The sequence below is a fragment of the Hyalella azteca genome, unplaced genomic scaffold, assembly GCF_000764305.2.
Source record: "Hyalella azteca isolate HAZT.00-mixed unplaced genomic scaffold, Hazt_2.0.2 contig16467, whole genome shotgun sequence".
NCBI classification, from domain to species: Eukaryota; Metazoa; Arthropoda; class Malacostraca; order Amphipoda; family Hyalellidae; genus Hyalella; species Hyalella azteca.
In genome coordinates, this window is record NW_025946289.1 from 102640 (window position 1) to 120829 (window position 18190).

General features: G+C 37.6%; 1 protein-coding gene across 1 annotated transcript in view; it reads right to left on the reverse strand.

Annotated features, from left to right (window-relative positions):
* Window positions 1-1528: 1528 nt before the first annotated feature.
* LOC108671834 (RNA-binding protein fusilli) overlaps window positions 1529-18190 on the reverse strand; it is a 37092-nt gene continuing 20430 nt past the window's right edge. The window contains exons 5-11 of the mRNA XM_047884922.1: window positions 16919-17125; window positions 13066-13251; window positions 12496-12576; window positions 10595-11910; window positions 8725-8765; window positions 3758-3960; window positions 1529-2797 (exon numbers count right to left, since the gene is read on the reverse strand). Of these exons, the coding sequence (XP_047740878.1) occupies window positions 2720-2797; window positions 3758-3960; window positions 8725-8765; window positions 10595-11910; window positions 12496-12576; window positions 13066-13251; window positions 16919-17125 (2112 nt within the window). The 3' untranslated portion in view covers window positions 1529-2719. The remainder of the gene's footprint in view (window positions 2798-3757; window positions 3961-8724; window positions 8766-10594; window positions 11911-12495; window positions 12577-13065; window positions 13252-16918; window positions 17126-18190) is intronic.

An 18190-nucleotide genomic window follows, 5' to 3' on the forward strand; every position in this document is an offset into this window, starting at 1 on the left:
ATCGTAGAATTGTTAAAACTGCATGTAACACATTAGTGAGTATTGAATGGAGTAAGTATGCACTTAGGGTCATCTGCGTAACATAGAATTTCGTATTGCTAACGTAGTTGAACGGTGTTATTATAACGTATAAACTGTGGTATATGTCAACGATAACAATAAAAAATATATTACTTATACATGCAGTAAACTTACAGCAATCAAGTTACAATAGCGGATTAACTTTCGCAACTTGTGAAAATGATATAATAAAATTCTATGCATGTTCCGTTAAGATACATTGCATTTCTTCCAAAGATAGAAGTAAAATACAAAATAGCAAATCAACGACTTGTTACGTAATAACCGTGTTCAGATATTCATGTTCCCTGTAGTAAAACTAAAGGTCTTGCCAAGAACTATTTGCTGCCTCAACAGAAAATCGAATTCATAGGCATCAATACCTCAAAAATTTCTCAATTCATGAAAGGATGCCAACCTGATGATATTTTGGGCAACTGTCAGTAACAGCATTGATAGGGAATTATTAGCAAAATGAGATAACGGTGAAAGAGAAAAGAATTGTGGTCAGTACCAAAACATGAGAAGTCGTCGCTCCAAGGCATTCTAAGTATTAATGCAAGTACGACTCTAAGATGCACTTGGTATCGATACTAATTAAAATTCATTGAAAGTGAACGGCACAGCTTTAGCGGTATCTTCAGCGAGCGAATGTATGGTTTTCAGAAACATTCTGTTATTGTTATGCAGTCTTGACAAATGAGAACCAGAATTTGAGTTGTTGAACCTTAAGTTATCTAATGTGCCGTTCTGAATATCGGTTCTCGCTATCGGTTTAGAAAGTTCAACGTTGAATTTTACTTTGCTAGAATAACAGTTTCTTTCTAACTTTAAACGAATGCTCGAAAATTCGTATTTCACACTGACTAGGTTCGCAACATTGACTGAAATGAGGCACATAAAGGCCTAAATGCAAATTCTCAAATAGAGAAAGACATTTCCGGAGACAAGATTCACTTTTCGTTTTCTTAATTGATTATCATTGCGGTTGATTGATAATTGATTATTATGTCTCATTACTGCGGTTTGATTGACAAGTTTAAAAAGGATTCGCCAGAATGCAAGAGAAGATAGACTTCTCTGATCAAGCTACATTCGAAAAAAATATTTCGTCAAGATAAAGACATTTCTCCAAGAGAAAGACTCGCCAGAATGTCATGCGAGTTTGCACACGAGTATCATGCTGTCATGATCGAGAATATCAATGATTGATCTCGATCACGTTAACAATAAGTCGTCTCAAGAATTATAATCTTAAATTTTCGACGTTTTGCTACAGACGTTGCTGAAAAGTTGTCCTGATTCAAGGAATGTAAGCAACCTAAAAGATGAACATGTAAGTAACAATACCTATAGACAAAACATTTCATACTCCTCTAATAATAGCTATATGCATTCTGGAACATATTTCTTCATTAAAAGTAGGCTAGGAATATTTCTGCGCAAATAACATTGAGACTTTAGGCGCAAAAAAAAAAAATGTCGTCTTTCCGACTTTTTGAGAAAATCCTAGACAATAAAGTGATCCGGGATACTATCGCTGGCGAATCCATTAGAAAATTACTAGAGAATAACTAAATGACGCAAACGACAGAAGTGCGCTTACAGAAATACACATTTACAGGAATTCCAGTAGAATTGCACGGTTGTCAAGTCAGTTGTTTACAACTTGAATGATTTAATCCCCGTGGCCGGAAAACCGGTTTTTCTGGACGGTGCGACTTCATCGTCAGCAATAGAAAGAATGACTGACGCATTTACTCATTAACATCAATTGATTAACTCATCGAAATATGAATGAATCGAGTGTGCGTGCGACAGATCAATTCGCTTCAAGATCATTCAAAAGTTCATTTAAAAAATAATGATTATAAAATAATCATCTCCAAACTGAAAGTTTTTTTTTAAACAGATTACACCAAAGATGACTGTAGTTTCTTGCTGATTAAACAACATAAATGTAAAAAAATGACTTGATTGCACTGAAGTAAAAAAATTAATTAAAAATTAAATAATAAAATCTACAGAATTTTAGCATATGCAGGATACTTCAACCGCCAGTAAATATAGCATTGTAATATTGAATTGATTTTACTGAACACGGAAAGTAGGTATAAATGTCACGATTTCTAGGAAAGAATGTTTTGCTCGAGTGTGAACGGAATAGTCAAAATAATGCTCATGCTTAATATTCAGACCTCTTTCACTTTAGAGGATTGATTCAAGTGAACAACTCTCGTGATAATTTTTCAAGTTTTTATTGTAATAGAGGGCCGACGCCAATCCAGCCTCCTACACGCGGCAGTGAAATGCTTATGTGGTGCTATTTACTATATAAAAAGATAATTAGATCAATTGAAGTGTAATCTTAAAATCTATTTAGTGCGAATATGACAGAGGTGCGCCTGGGAAATTTTTCACTATATCATTAGGCTATATTATCATTGCACCTTAAACTCTGAATCTTTCAGAAACGCGTAATTTATGTGAAACGTATGTTGTAATATTCTCAAGTCCTTAGCAACGGATTGAAGAGTTAATATTTTTATTTAAACGTTCTATGGACAGCAGAGTAGTAGTAACGAAGGCAGTTCTCTTCCCTCCGAGCTTCATCCCACTTGTGGAAGGGATGACATGCCACTGTTACCCCAGCCTCAGTTCACATCGTCGCGACGGCCTCCCCGGGATGCATGGTGAGCTCAACGGGGGCGTGAATCGGGATGCATTCGCTCGGGATCTGTGGAATACACGTGCTAAAAAATATGGAAAATAGGGGAATACACGTGGGTCTATGGGAATATATAGGGTCTATGGGAATACACGTGTTAGAAAATACGAAGAATAAGGACGCATTTTGGGAGTCTGGGGGAATACACGTGCTAGAAAATACGAAGTATAGGGACAAATTTTGGGAGTCTGGGGGAATACAGGTGCTAGAAAATACGAAGAATAAGGACGAATTTAGGGAGTCTGGGGGAATACACGTGCTAGAAGACACGAAGAATAGGGACAATTTTGGGAGTCTGGGGGAATACACGTGCTAGTAAATAGGGAATATAGGGACGAATTTTGGGAGTCTGGTGGAATACACGTGTTAGAAAATAGGGAATATAGGGACGAATTTTGGGAGTCGTGGAGGAATACACGTGTTAGAAAATAGGGAATATAGGGACGAATTTAGGGTGAAGAAAGAGTGTAAATAGGGAGAGAAATCAATCAAAGCTGGGAGTGAGAGTCGATTAAAAATCAAACAAAAATTTTCCCACAACCACATTCAGTGATTTGCTCGTGAGCGATAGGTCGAAGATGGAACAAAAAATCACAGAAGTACAAAACAAGTATCGTGGCACCTATGACCGGGCTCCCCTTTGTTGGTTAAAAAAATTCATTTCAAATCATGGTTCTTTCTTGCTAAAGTGATTCTAAATTAGAAAATTTACATTGTTCAATTCACGGCGGTAGCTCTCGTTATCATGGCTATGAGACGAATATTATTGGCGACGGTTATTATAAATGCGATTTAATAGAAACTAAAATTGTCACTCACGAATACTTGATATGAAATACATTGAGGGATACAAAAATTTAGCACTCCACTTTAATAACAGTTAATATGCATTATATTAAGTTAACAGTTAAAATACATTATATTAACAGTTAATATGCATTATATAAAGAGCTAAAAAATAGTACTCACGATAGTGTGTGGGGGCAGCGAAGAATAGTACGCTGAAGTAGGCGACACTGGAGGGCTGGGGTATGGCCAGTAGAACATAGGGTACGGAGTGGCTATGGGTGTGGGGTATGGTGCTAGTCTGGGTGCCGCTGGGGCGAGGGTATGACTGAAAACCGCCGCGGGGGCCAGAGGGTAGGCTCCGTACGTGGATAATAAAGCGCTACCTGCTGTCCATAAGACGAATAAACATTCAACAACGCCCGGGTTTTCGGTATCATCAATTACCACGTCCAGGTTTTCGGTATCATCCAGTAGCACGACATATTCGTGATTTAAACGATTATGAAGAAGCGCCAACAGCCGGGTTTTAGGTATAGTCAAGTTCCGATTAGCACGACAGATTCAAGATTGAAATTTGAGACAAAAAGTGTGAATTAAAATTTAAATAATTTTCTTCAACGATGAGTTAAGTTCAATTGATGGCATAGAACATTGACGAGACCAATGATGTATGTTCTTTCAGAATGTTCAGATGTTGGCACAGATGAGCGGGGTGAAATTTGGTTTCAGCGGAAGAGGATTGCATACAATCCATTTCAATCAAGATGGACATCGTGGACGCGGGGTGCATCAGTCGTTCGGGGCGTACGAGGGAAGAATTTGCAGAAATGTAGCGGATTTCAGTCGAGGGAATCCGGCAGTCAGCAAAGCAGTGGCGGTGAGACCACACAGCATGTGATGGGGAAACCAGAAACAATAGAAGATTACATATTGTTACATAAAGTTAAACAAAAACTATCTTAGCTGGCCATTGTAATGAGAAACCTCATTTTTATCGGACAATCTTTAAATTGGAAAAAAAGTTTTCTATTTGGGTTTCGGTCTTTCGATTTAGTGTATATATTTAACTCTGCAAACGATGTATTTACCGTTCGAATGATTCTAGTATATCAAATAAAAATAGAAGTTTTGTTCGTTAAATAGCGTTACAAGCAAAGTGCTTACAGATCTCGGAAAAATTTAATTTAGCGCTAATTCATCACTTTACGTTCGCTTTTTTGAAATATGAATAAATTCATTCGGTGTTAGGAAAAGATAAGATATCCGTTAATAAGTTTACCGCAGTTATCTTTGAAAAGATACATCACATCGCGAGGGGAAGTTTTTGTTGGTGAAATTGTGATGAATCGAAGAGCTAAAATTTCCTTCTGATATTTAGTTCGATTGAAAGACAATTGCCACACAACCCAAATCTCATGATCGCCTCCCACATGCCATAGACAGAAGCCCACAAGCTTTTCCCAATCAGAATATGAAAAGAATTACCCCGTTAAATTCTCCAATACAAGAATACCAGCCAGAAATTCCAAATGAGCCCGGAGTGGTAACGTATAGCAGGTAAAAATTAATTACTCTTGACCATTAGAAGAATGGGGAAAAATTATAAAATATATATTTTGTAAATTGAAAGGATAGCTTCGAATTTCAAACAATAAATGTCATCTGGGCTAAATAAATTTCCGCGAATATCCTAGTTATATTTTGGTACTTTATAACTCAATATTCAATAAGATTTGAGCATAATTCCTATAAGCAGGACTTAAAGAACCTCTTCCGTTATTGAACTGAGCCGTGACCCCTCATCCGAAAAAAATACTTATATGAATAATCATGCTTGCCAACGACCGATGATTTCCGTCTCACGCCATTAACATTAACGAAATAAATTAATTAACTTCAGACAGTTCGCAAGAATCCGTCAAGGAACATACGTACATCGTCAACATGATAGGTAACTAGAACTACAATATTTAAAATCGAATTTTGATCTCGCCTAACAAAATTTAAAGCAGTTATTTTAGCAAATCGATTGCTAATGACTGACAAATTTAGTTTAGGTTTAATATATTTACATGTACTTAATGACGAAAATTTTTTTTTTGTGTAGCACAGAAATCATCGGTAGATACCACAAGCCCCAGACACTCCCACACGCCAATCTTGGCAGCGAGACTTTTAATAAATAATAATCAATTCAAATATTAATATACGACAATAATGGAAATGTTTATTATTTCACACGTGGTGTTTCTCTGACGTTGAATTGATTCATATACAAGTAGAAAGATGCAACAATAGTCTCAAAGTTTTAACTAACATGTCAATGCTTCGGTGATCAAATGATAACTTCTTAGCACTAGCTTTGTAGGGTAAAATTAGTAGTTCATGATTTTTTCCTGACTTGGCACTATGTGCCAAGTTCTGAATGTCAAAAGAACCATTTCAGTTCGAAATTTTTTCAGAAATATTCCTATATAGATCAGAGAAACGCCAATGCGAGATAATTGAAGAATATTTTCATAATTGAAATTTATACCAATAATAGACTCGCTGTCAATAATGGCTTCCATCTAGCCTGGTCTACTCTCGACTCAATTATGCAGCAACAGAAAATAATTGTTTCCTCTGAACGGAATAAATAATGGAAAAATTACTAAAAAAAACGCTCGATATCAAGAGACATAAAAATTTAAACACACAGATTGGTTTTTACTGGCATTGTGGAAAATTTTAAATTTGGTGGATAAATCAAGAGTACATAGCAACGAAAGCGGCAAATCGAGTCGAGTTGAGGCGAGGCGGTTAAATCCTTATAACCCAACACTAACCATGGACTGTTTGCTCTCAAATGAACATTTAAATGTTTTCACGAATTGTAGAAAATCGTACAATTTTTGTAAAATATCAACACGACAATGAAATGGTAAAAAACGAGTAACGGACCATGATGTTTGTGCTTTCATGATGGAGAATGAAAAATAGGCACAGTACGTGGGAGATACGTCAAAAAAGTTTGCAATAAAATTCGAGAGCATATAAAGTCGAGGGTGAGTGTTAAGAAAATAACATGCGATAGGAATATTGCATACCTCTGATGGCGTCGATGCCATGGTTGTGGGGGCCGAGAATTAAATCACCTCGTTTAAAGACCACACACAAAATGTAGAAGCAAAACTTTATTAATAAATTTTAGCAGGAAGATATCAGAGTATAAGAAAATTCAACAAATACAAAATGACATCCCCGCTAAGACAACACCCTTAAATCTAAGAAGCTACCGGAAACAAAGTTATCCTAGTAAGTATCTGGGTTCCATGAGAAACTCTAACAATGACATGTAAGAATATCAAAACTGGGACCACTACCATGTAGACTCAGGCAAACCAGGGAGAGGTAAGGAAGCAACCATCCTTGCTAGATTCCGTAACCATACCGTAATGGTCTTAACAACCATTTCATTGACAAGACCTGAACTTTTTGGCAAATAAAAATTTCAGCTAAGTTCCTTCATCATCATCATCATCATCATCCAAGTGAGAAATAGAAAATGAGTTCGAAGGCGAAACGAAAGACAGAAGAACTCAGGAAATAAGGATAAAACTCGAGTACTGTTTCCTTGAGGTGAATACAAAATTTGGTAATAGAAATAATACCACCTATAAGGTAAATTAAGTACCTTGAAAGAAATAATGACAACGACTCACGATTCCTAGCTTTCAAATTTCATACGAGCGTCTACTACGCAAGTAGATAAATGCAAAACTGAATATAAATATAATCTCATTCGTATGAAGAAATTGTGTGACGTTGAATTGATAGTTAACATTAATAAAGACGCCACACAACAACCGAGAGATAAAAGCTCACAAAACAACACCAAGAAGTGAAACATTCAAAGAAGGAATGAAAAATCTAAGGAGAGGTCAGGGCAGAACCAAGGTATTAGAAATAAGAATTATATAATATATAATAATAACCCGGGAAGAAATCAAACGTTGAAGTAGAAGGGATTTTAAGATACATCACTTAAGCGATCGGGAACACCAAAAAGGTTATTGCGATTGAATAAATTATAAGACAAGAGTAAGAGAGAAGAAGGGGTGAATTACTGAAACAGAACATACTGATGCCGTCAGTAAACCTTTATAAACCACCGAGAAAAAGCAAAATTCTATGATATTGAAATCCATTAACAAGGTACAAAGAACGAGCTCATGAGACCGCACGTATCAAGGATAGCCGCACCCAGAAATCGCGTGTCACGTTCCAAGTAATTTATTGTTTAAATTATTTTCCAGCTATAGAAATACCGTCCTGGAAGTCATGGTCAAACAGGCACTCATAGTTAGAACGTCTATATTCTCTACCAGCTCCAGACTTAACGCTTGAAGTTCATAATGAAAACAGAATATGAGTAATAACTCTAAATAGTTGAAAAAATTCATTTTAGATATGCAGTGCATCGTGGATCAGCGGTTTTTGTGTTGGTTAGATTTTATAAAGTGTACATAAAAATAGGCACAGACATAAACTGTAGCTTATTATACTTACAAAAAAAATCTCTCACTACGAATGCTTGGCCACAACAACTTAAAAATAGTGTCGAGAAAATGTAGAATAAATAAGACTTAAAGAAAATAAAGGCTTCAACAAGAAATGAACTTAAGAATAAAATCTTAGTTCGTTTCATTCATCAGTTCTCCCCATGTAAGATACTCAAGACTTGAAGCTTTAGGCACAATGTACGCGGGCCTTTAGAATCGGTGAATGTACATCAAGCGAAATTTCACCACCAACATCGACAAAAATATATTGTTCTCTTCGCAAAGTTTACGAATTTTTCTTGCGAATTTCTAATCATCAATTTCCTTAAGATTGGGACTCATAACACAATGCCTCGTGCAATTTTGAGCGAGAAAACGCATCTTTCTAGAGGCAGGCAACAAAAATGACAGATTGTATTTACGAAGATAATAGCGTGAAATTGCAAAGGTTGTGCGTTCTTTAAAACAATATGAATAATATACTGAATTTCCTTACTACCTCCGGTACCAATACGAATACTAAATACTACGATTCAACATATAAATTTAGGTTGCCGCGCTAAGTAATCCCAAGTATTTCTATCTTATTCTCTTAATGCTAACACGAGGGGAAAGGTTCACAACCAAGTTTTGGTAAGGGATACCTGGGGTTGGTTTGATATGCCAGAAATGGATTGCAATTCAATGGAAAAGAACATTGATAAATTTGAAATAAATAAATCAATAAGCAATTAAGATGAATACACTTAGGAGGATACGACTAAATCAAATCATGCACATCAAAGTGACAAAACGAACCAACCCAAAGAGAAGGATTAATGAACTGATAAGAGAAAAATCAATTGATGTGAATCTAATGCGATTTAATTGATGTGATTTTTCTAATGCGACATGGAAATCGCTTTGAAAAGCAATCTTTTTTTATACAATGCAATGCAAAACCGCTAAATCCTTCGGGAACTTAGCAGTTTCTGCGAAAGGTTAATCGAGGATAAATAATGGAAAATTTGAATGAAAATGCAACAGCGAAATGATTATCATCTGAGAAAAAGTACTGAATTTTGATCAAACCAACCTCAAGTGAGAACACCATTACAACTCCATAAGTATTTATTTTATAATATTAGACGCCACGTTGCCGCTGACAACCGCAAGCTGTTCAGAAGACTGCAATGATTCTTTTAAGCAGATAAGCATCAGTTTTAACATACTGATGAATTATTCCACATAAATGGTGGCAAACATACATGGAATGTAACAGTTTCTTCATGGAATGTAATATTGATACACAACTTAAGAGCAACTAAACTAAAAGACAAAACCAACAAGGACAAGCACACATTTGTACACAAGATATACAGCTTCCTTACAGGAGAATTGAACACTGCCACGCCACCCAATTTAAGCCGGGACACCAGAATTTCGATTTATTTTTCCCAGAGATTTCGAATATTTTCCTACACCATAGAAAAAAATTACGTTATCCAATGTGAGGTCAATCTATTTTTCAAAGAATGGGACATACACAAAAAATAATTCAAATGGAAGGCCAGAAGTGACACTTGAATAATAATAAAATTAAGCTAGGGTGTGCATTCTTAAGTTTTTAGTAGGACACTAAAATAATTGCACAAGACCATTCTTAAGCTGCATATATTGCACTTCACTGAGCTGTCCAGAGCTTGGCATGTGAGTGCGAAATGTGAAAATGTGGATTCATGCGCACCGTGCGTGAGTGTACGTGTTGTATGCGACGTGTGACAGATCGTGTGGCTTGAGCAGCTACAATATCCAGACGAGTAGCAGGAGCGAATACGTAGCGTGTAGAATCAAAGTAAGATTATTGGTGGTGTTCTTCAAGAAATATGAAATCAGTTTCGGGAAACGGTGTATTTGTAAGCCTACAAAATATGCAGCATAATAAACTGATGAATAAGGAAGTATTGATAACAAGCGAGATGAAATTATGGAAAAGAAACTACGAAATTCAACCGTTGCGAGTAAGAGAACTCGCAAAATGAATACATCAAATTTACGACAAATCAAAATGCCTTTTCAATGAGCACCGAAAAGTAAGGCAGAAAGCGAGAGCGGTCAACTTAGGCTAGGATTTAGTGATGGTAGACAAATATTGGTCCGAATGGTTCAACCTCAGAGAGAATGAGAGCCAAAAAATCGTGGAACCAATCATTCTGCCCGTTTCGCAGCGAAGGTAGATAGTTTAAAAGGAAAAAAGAGAGAACGAGAAAGATTAACAAAATTGAGCCATTGACGTCATCACAAGTCCTGATATATTACGGAAAAGTTGCAGCAACGTTATGGAGGTAAAAGCAGCAACGATAATTTGAAAACCTTCTGCAACAAAAGCCATCAGCAGTACTTGTGTCGCATTGAGATACTACTGAATTAAATGAAATAATCCCATACAGTTTTCTATCGAGTGTTGCGGTTCATCTGCTGATAACACAATCACATAGGGTGATAAAGAGGAGGCGGGTAGAAAGCATTAATCATCGATGCTCCCATAGGAGGGGCTGTCAGGGCTGGGTTGAAGGCAGCTCCTGGAGTGAAAGACGCACTCGGGGTGAAAGAGGTGCCCGGAGCGAAAGCAAACTGAGGGGCTGCGGCCGCAAAGGCGCTAAGCTGCGGGGAAAAGGCGGTTGAACTCTGAGAGAAAATAGGCATTGCCTGTCGAGGAGGAAGACTCGAGTGCAAGGAAGTGCCCGTTGAAGGGCGTTTGACTCCACCAGGCAAAGAACCGGACGCAGAAGCGCGATCGGAAGAAAAAGCTTCTTCGTAAGACCTTTTGGACGTGACAGACTGCGCTCCGACGGATGGGCCGGAAGCGCTTACAACCACGGGTGGTGGACGACGTTGATGGGACAGAGCGTTGGGGTAAGGGGACGGCAACAACTGCATTTGAGACGAAGGTTTGTTCGAGTTGGAATCAGCAGAAACGGTAGGAGGGAATGCCGAGAAGAAATGCAGGGGAGGCGATATCGGCAAGTTGCTGGGAGGAGTCGGCAGTTTAGGGTTCGGCTGATGGATAAGAAACATTCCAGTCGTATGCGTTTGCGACGAGGAAGAAGTAGGTGCTTGGTAGCAAGCAAACATTCCTGGAGGGAAAGCGCTGGTTGGAGAAGCCGCGGTGGTTTTAAGTGAAGACAACACTGAGTGAGAAGCCTGGGAAACCGAAACCTCAAGTGAAGAGCGATGAGGTCCCACCGACATGGGCGATGGAAGAAGCACCTGAGATGACGCTTTCATGGAAGGATGAAGATGAGAAAGCATAGCCATACCATTAGTGGGAGGAGGGAGGAGAGTGTGTTGCAGACCAGCAGGCAACCCTGGAGTGAAGGAAGGTCTAACACCAGCAGCTGCAACATGAGCAGCAGCAGCAGCTGCAGACATTGGCTGCAGGTAATTAGGAGTAGGTGATGGAGGAGGAAGAGATGCGAGTGGAGGATTTTGCAAGTGTGTGGGATGTTGTGATGGTAATATAAGGGGAGGTGGGGGAGCACCTGGGGATGCCGCATTACCCCACACCAACATACCGCCTGCACTGGGTACGATGGAGCGACCTGGCGCTGGAGCAGAGGTTACAGTTTGTGAGGTTGGGGGAGCGGCGCCCGATAATACGAAGTTCATATCATCGCCTGAGCACTGAAACACTTCTATGTATCTATTCTTTTTGCCAAATTGCATGTAGCGGTTGTGGCGGTGGGTGGCGCATGACCACGCCGCGTGGTCACTCATCATCTGAATAAATGCTTCGCCGCTAGGCTGGCCCTGAAAATATTGTTACTCTTTACACAACTTCAAATGGTTAGAGAAAGTAACATTTTTATGAGTATGAATGAGGTTTCAGACAACATAATTTCTTGGCTGAATGAGATTAGATAAATATGAAGTAAATGGAAAGGACAACATGGATCCACATGCATTGGGGAATAAAAAAGATCTTCATAAGTGATGGATGGTGAAAACTGAAAATTACCAAGGCTTGACAAGTTGGTAATACGAATAACAAATATGTCAAAATCAAAACACAGAAGACTTCATGAAAATGGAATGGTCTTAAAATGGAATTCATGGTTAGCAAAGATGAATCTTTTTGGATACATAGAATGAGGAAGAAGGCACGGTTTTTGGCGACATTTATGAAAAAATGATTAGTTACAAAATATTAAGAATAAGAATTTAGAAATTCATCAGTTAGAAGACCCCAAATTGAATGTAAGAGGAGCTATATTATTAGCAGGGAAGGTTGAACAGACAATTCAGCTAATAAATGAAATAATCTGATTAATAAATATAATTGATATATATAATATATATAATATATATAATTAATAAATATAATTAATAACTCACAGCCGTCGTGTAGACCATATGTACGCCACGGAAGATGATGTGTTTTGCATAATCACCCAGGAAGTCCAGCACGTTCTCAATCTGCACACGTACAATTAAATGTTCATGTTTAGCCTTTTTTTAATATTTCCGGCTTCAGAAAATGGTATTCAAAAAACGATCAAACGCTGCGGAGCCGAGACTTGGCTACCAACAATCATTTCTCCGACAGATCAGCAAACTTTCCAAAGCGGCTGTGAATATTCGATAAAGATCATGAATGTTCAATATTTTATTCAATTCGAGTTCAACGGAAAATAGTGATAGGAAGAGTTATAATGGAGCGAAAGTACTGCAGTTAGCTAGAGTACCGTCAAAAGTCAACAAACAAGATAATTATTATTATTTTATTATTATTTATTGTTATCAATATTATAATTATAAAGAGGCAACTGCTATTACGTGAATTCCGGTTGAACTTCCTTATTATAAAAAAAAGAGTGAAAATATCAACTCACGATGCTTTAACATTGTATTGCTATAATAATGAATGATATAAAAGAGGAATAAGATAACATTAATTCTACTCACGGAAGCCTCAAACGGCAGTCCCCTAAGCCTGATGCAGTCGCGCTTGGCGCCCATAGGCACAGCTGACTGCTGAGTCAGGAGTGGCTGCAGTGTGGGTAACTGCGCTATTAGAGGTGGCAGCTGCGGTTGCGTCTGTTGCTGCTGCTGGGTCTCCATGTGTCTGATGTCCATCGATCTGTTCATAACCTGTACGGCAGCGATGCGTAAATTTACATGCTCCTTTGCGCATAAATTGGTTTTATACGTATTTTTATACGTGTCAAAAAAATACCAGCACAAGAGAACCGGTAAGGCGATCGGGAAATGTGGTTTTCAGTGTGACGATAATGTAATTGCATGCTCTTATGTGTAAACATAGCACTAGCACAAGGATTTGTTTTCGATAAAAAATTCAAGAAAGTGCCAAGTGGCCATGTGTTTCCATTTAGCAGAATCAGATAAAGCCTGCTTCCATCGACTAGGGTTTTTCTTACGAGCTTAGGCTAACAGTAAGGCATTGGAAAAAGGTGTTTTTCAATGTTTTTTTTTAGGAAGTAAGGAAGTTAAGTTGAGGAATAGAAGGAAAATGTATAAGATGAATTGCGGTGAATAATGACAATCTAAAAGACGACTAAAATAAGGTTAAATACAAATTCAACACGTTACAAAATTCATGCAAGATGAGATCTATTACTCACAAAGATACCCTAAAGTAGTAATCACGAAAACAAAATCCGTGGTCTTGCGAATACATTAAAAATAAAAGGCGATCCTGAATTGTTCAGAACACAAATTCCAACTGCTCGAATAAAAAAAATTTAAAGGCAGGCAGAGAACCACGACAGTAAGCTGCATTAATCCCCCATTCACTTAGCAATAAAGTCTAAGCTTTAACTCTTATCCGATGTTATCTAATCTCGACAAGTCATGTTTAACTAAGTCAAGCGACGTCGATCAACATCAATGCAGGTTTCGCCTTCACTGCGGTGAAACGTGGATGAACACTTATTAAATGATCGCAAACGTACTACTAAGATCATTGCCGAGATAGTCATGATAGTGAGAAAGGATTGAAAGGTGAGAAAGGATTGAAAGGTGAGACGAATTGAAAGGTGAGAGAGGATTGAAAGGTGAGAAAGGTCAAATGAGAAAGGGATTGTGAGAAAGGTCAATTGCTACACCGTTCAGTATGTGGACTCGTTCCGCAGGGCCAAGCTAAAAAAAATGGGCAGTACACGTTGTTGGGGCGGTAAATAGCTACAGTAGGTAGAGGAATGCTACACGTGAAATAGAACAGCTGACTTCTAATTTAACCGCTGGTCATATATGTACATCTCCAGCCGTGTCAGGCAACTCGATGAGTGGAGGGTTTGAAAGGGTATTGCTTGGTAGCAAACATCGGGTCGTGCTAAAATACTCGAGTGTTTTGAGGGTTTTAAAGGGCATTGAATTATGACAGAAATCAAGTCTCTTCACCAAGCCGTTAACAGGAAAATTTGGTGAAATAATGTGACGGTAAATATAGTTTGTCAATAAAAATTCATAGCGTTAAAAAAACTAAATTTTGAAGCTTTTCGGTTACACGCATGCAGAGCATAATAATTGTCCGAAGAACATCCAACATCTGTATTATGCTTCTCATACATACTTACGTCGTTCATCCTGCAGACTGAGCATGGAAAATGCAAAAAGATGTTTAATAAAGTAGTTTTCAATCAAATCAAAATAGCTAATTCAATAAGTATCAAAATGAGGAAAAGAAACGATAAAGATAATTGAGGCGAAATGACCAAGCAGCTCGCGACAGTGAAATTAATCAACGATTAAAACAGATTCCAATGAATACATCTGATAAAACAATGAAGATCGAATACAGAGCAAAATATTGTGCCTTTATGGTCATAAAATAATGAGATTGATGCCGCAATTGCTGGTGATTAGTTGTTGCTGATAACGATAAGGGAGGAAATGGTGACCAAGTTTTCTTGTAGAAGCTCGACTGCAGGTGACAATCTCCCAGCTCAATATATAAATCATATATAATATGTATAAATGTATAATATTAACTTAATATTAAAGAGAAGCGATGCAATAGAATACATCCTTGATTATGAGGACAAAGTTATTAGAACTTCTTATGCATTTAAGGAAAATATACCAGGATAATTTTTTTTGAATGCGGTAAAATCATCGTTTCTTTCGCGGTTGCGACCAGAAATATCGCGACGTAAACACTTCAACAAATGGTGATTCACTATTTGGCTACGGAGTGAGAATGGTCAAAAGCAACGTACAATGATGAATTTAGATGATAAATTATGATGCCAATTACAACCTACTTGATATTTTTTAACAAGATTCCGAGCGGTTATCAAATTGAATTAAATACGAAATCTTATAAATTAGCTTGTCTGAATCGTAATAAGTTTCTTGTCAAATTTTCTGTAAGATTTAATGCTTGTCTAAAATCCCGGAGGTTCTTCGTTTTTACAATCAATAATACCAGGACCTGGAACGATTTCTAGCTATTTGCATGCAAACGATTGACCATTTGAAAAATATGAGCTCAACATGTAATAATTTCCGTTTGATGTACTTAAAAAAGGAGCAAGATTGTCATAGATTGTGTAGGAGTAGTGTGATGATATAGACAGGTACGCAATTAATAATGGCTCACTCAGAGAAATGAGGAATATTTATCCAAATAACGACGCACTGCGCGATGCACCCACGCAAATAGCGATGATATATGGGTTTTCCTGACCCAGTATTAGGGTGAATCATTGCTACGTGCAGAAAGTGTCACTATTTAGACATGAGCCATCCATTTTTCTGAGTGCTGTTAGAAGATACACGCTCCATGGCCAGAGATGATAAGTCCACTAAGGGTCTTATTATCTCATCAGTCATTATCACATGGACCTGGAGATAAACATCGCGATAGCGAAGCTCGGGTCTCCTCATACGGCGATCACCGTGTATTTGGAACCTAGAAAATACTAGTTAATTCTACCACTTATGAATATTAAATACGAACATTAATTCCACTGCTCAATGTATTTGGCAAATGCAAACAACGGACTAGGTTCTGTTTATTGTAGAACTGATAATATCTTCGATGATATAAATTCCATATCAGTAATGCAATACAATGCCTTTTGCTTACTTGAACAAGCAATTAGCTTGCTGATATCTAAAAGCGTTTAGTCCTTCAATATGCCTCGTTTACGCCAGTTAGCCACGTAACATGTTTTTTAGGGTGAATAAGAGCAGCAATATTTGAATAAATCCAATATTGTAATACGGCCGTGAATGTAACTGAGATTAAGGATCACTTAAGTGGTTACAAACGCCTTGTTGTTAAAACGTTTACCAAGCTAAAAAAGTTATTGTTTAAAAAATTGCCTTGTTAGTTGAAAATTTTCTATTAAAACCAAAAAAGTTATTGTTGAAAACAAGCGATGGCAATAGCAGCGAGAATTTTCTTGGTGGTTGGTAATGCAAACTTTAAACTAAGATGTTGACGTGGAGGTAAAACAAGCCATTGAGACGCGATCGAATGTCAAGTTCACCAAGTTCATGTTAAAACCTAAACGATTTTATCTTCCGATTTTTTGGCCGTTCTTTACAGCTGAACGAAAATATTTTTATAATACTTTAAATGAAAGCGTACGATGCGGAGACAACAGCTCTGGCGGAACACAATGTAAAACACCACTGAATCAGAGACGAAATGAACAGGCACTACAATAGTCAATAATGGAGGTGCTCTAGCGTGGCCTGGGACTGCTACATCAGAAACCCGAAAAAATGCTAAGAATATTAAAACTACTTCTAATAATAGAAAATAATTGTTACAAAAGTAATGACTAACCTCAGCTGACGTAGACCTGAAGAGTTCGATGTACCTGCTGCCGATCAGTTCGCGGTGTTTCGTAAGCGCTTTAGGAACGTCCTCTTCTACAGCCAGCATTACGAACGCGTCGCCTGTGGCTCGCCCGTCCGGCTTACGCACGAACAACACGCCATCTTCGTTGTCGAGGAGCTTTACGGCGTTCTCGCCTGAATCGAAGAAGTCAACCTGCGAGCAAACGTAATTTTTTAAAAAACTACAGCTTGAACATCAGTCTTGGATAGTTCTGGTACAAATGTCAGTTCTCAAATTTCTAGCAAACGAGTCAAGAATATAACAGAAATTGGTAACAGGCCTAACTTGACCTGTTCTTCAACGCCGATTCACTTAAATTTATTTCTGAGCTCGCTCAATACTCCTTCGAACTTTCCTCAACCGACTAATTGTGCATTAGCGATGCGAAAAAATTTAAATCTCAAGCAGTATGAGTAGTTTCGATAAATGGACGAAAAAAATTCTCTAGTTAATTCGCAAAATGTGAATAAAGACACGAGACACATTCACGAATGAAAGAAACGAAAATTAATGATGAAAATGAATGAATACTAGCTCCAAATTGAAGGGACAATTGTTAGAACCAAACGCAACTGTGCTGAAGGCGAGATTTTAATTAAGTTTCATACATTGAAGATAAGATTTCAATCGTTAATCAAAAGGTTCCACTTATTAATTAATTGAGGCCATAAAGCTTCTACCAAGGACGATAATATTTACTCCTGACCACTAGTTCTGTTCAGTGGCAGGCAAGACGGCGCGCGTTGCATAAGTTCACATGCCACTTAAGTGACAATCAAAGGCTTGAGTGCAGACAGAGCTATACTCAAGTTATCGATATCTTAGACAGCTAGTTACATCTAGTTAATGAAATGAAAGGGAAAATAGTACGCACTTGTCGAATTTAATAAATTCGGAATTCTTGCTTGAATTGACAATTCGTATTGACGAAAAACACGATTCATATCAAGTGAATTCAACAAAACCTTAAATTAATCCGAGGTCATATAGCGATTTACCTCCAAGAACTACATAAAAATTAATCATAAAAAAAATAAATAGTAAACAACTATGTGAATCCTTTCAATTTATACTATTGAATTTTATTGGTGCGGTTTTTTCTGTTGAACGAATGAAAAGCTAAGTCAAATTAAATTCTGAATTGAACGTCGGTGCTCGACCAATCAATAACGAAACGATCAAAGACGAAACGATCAAAGACGAAACGATCAAAGACGA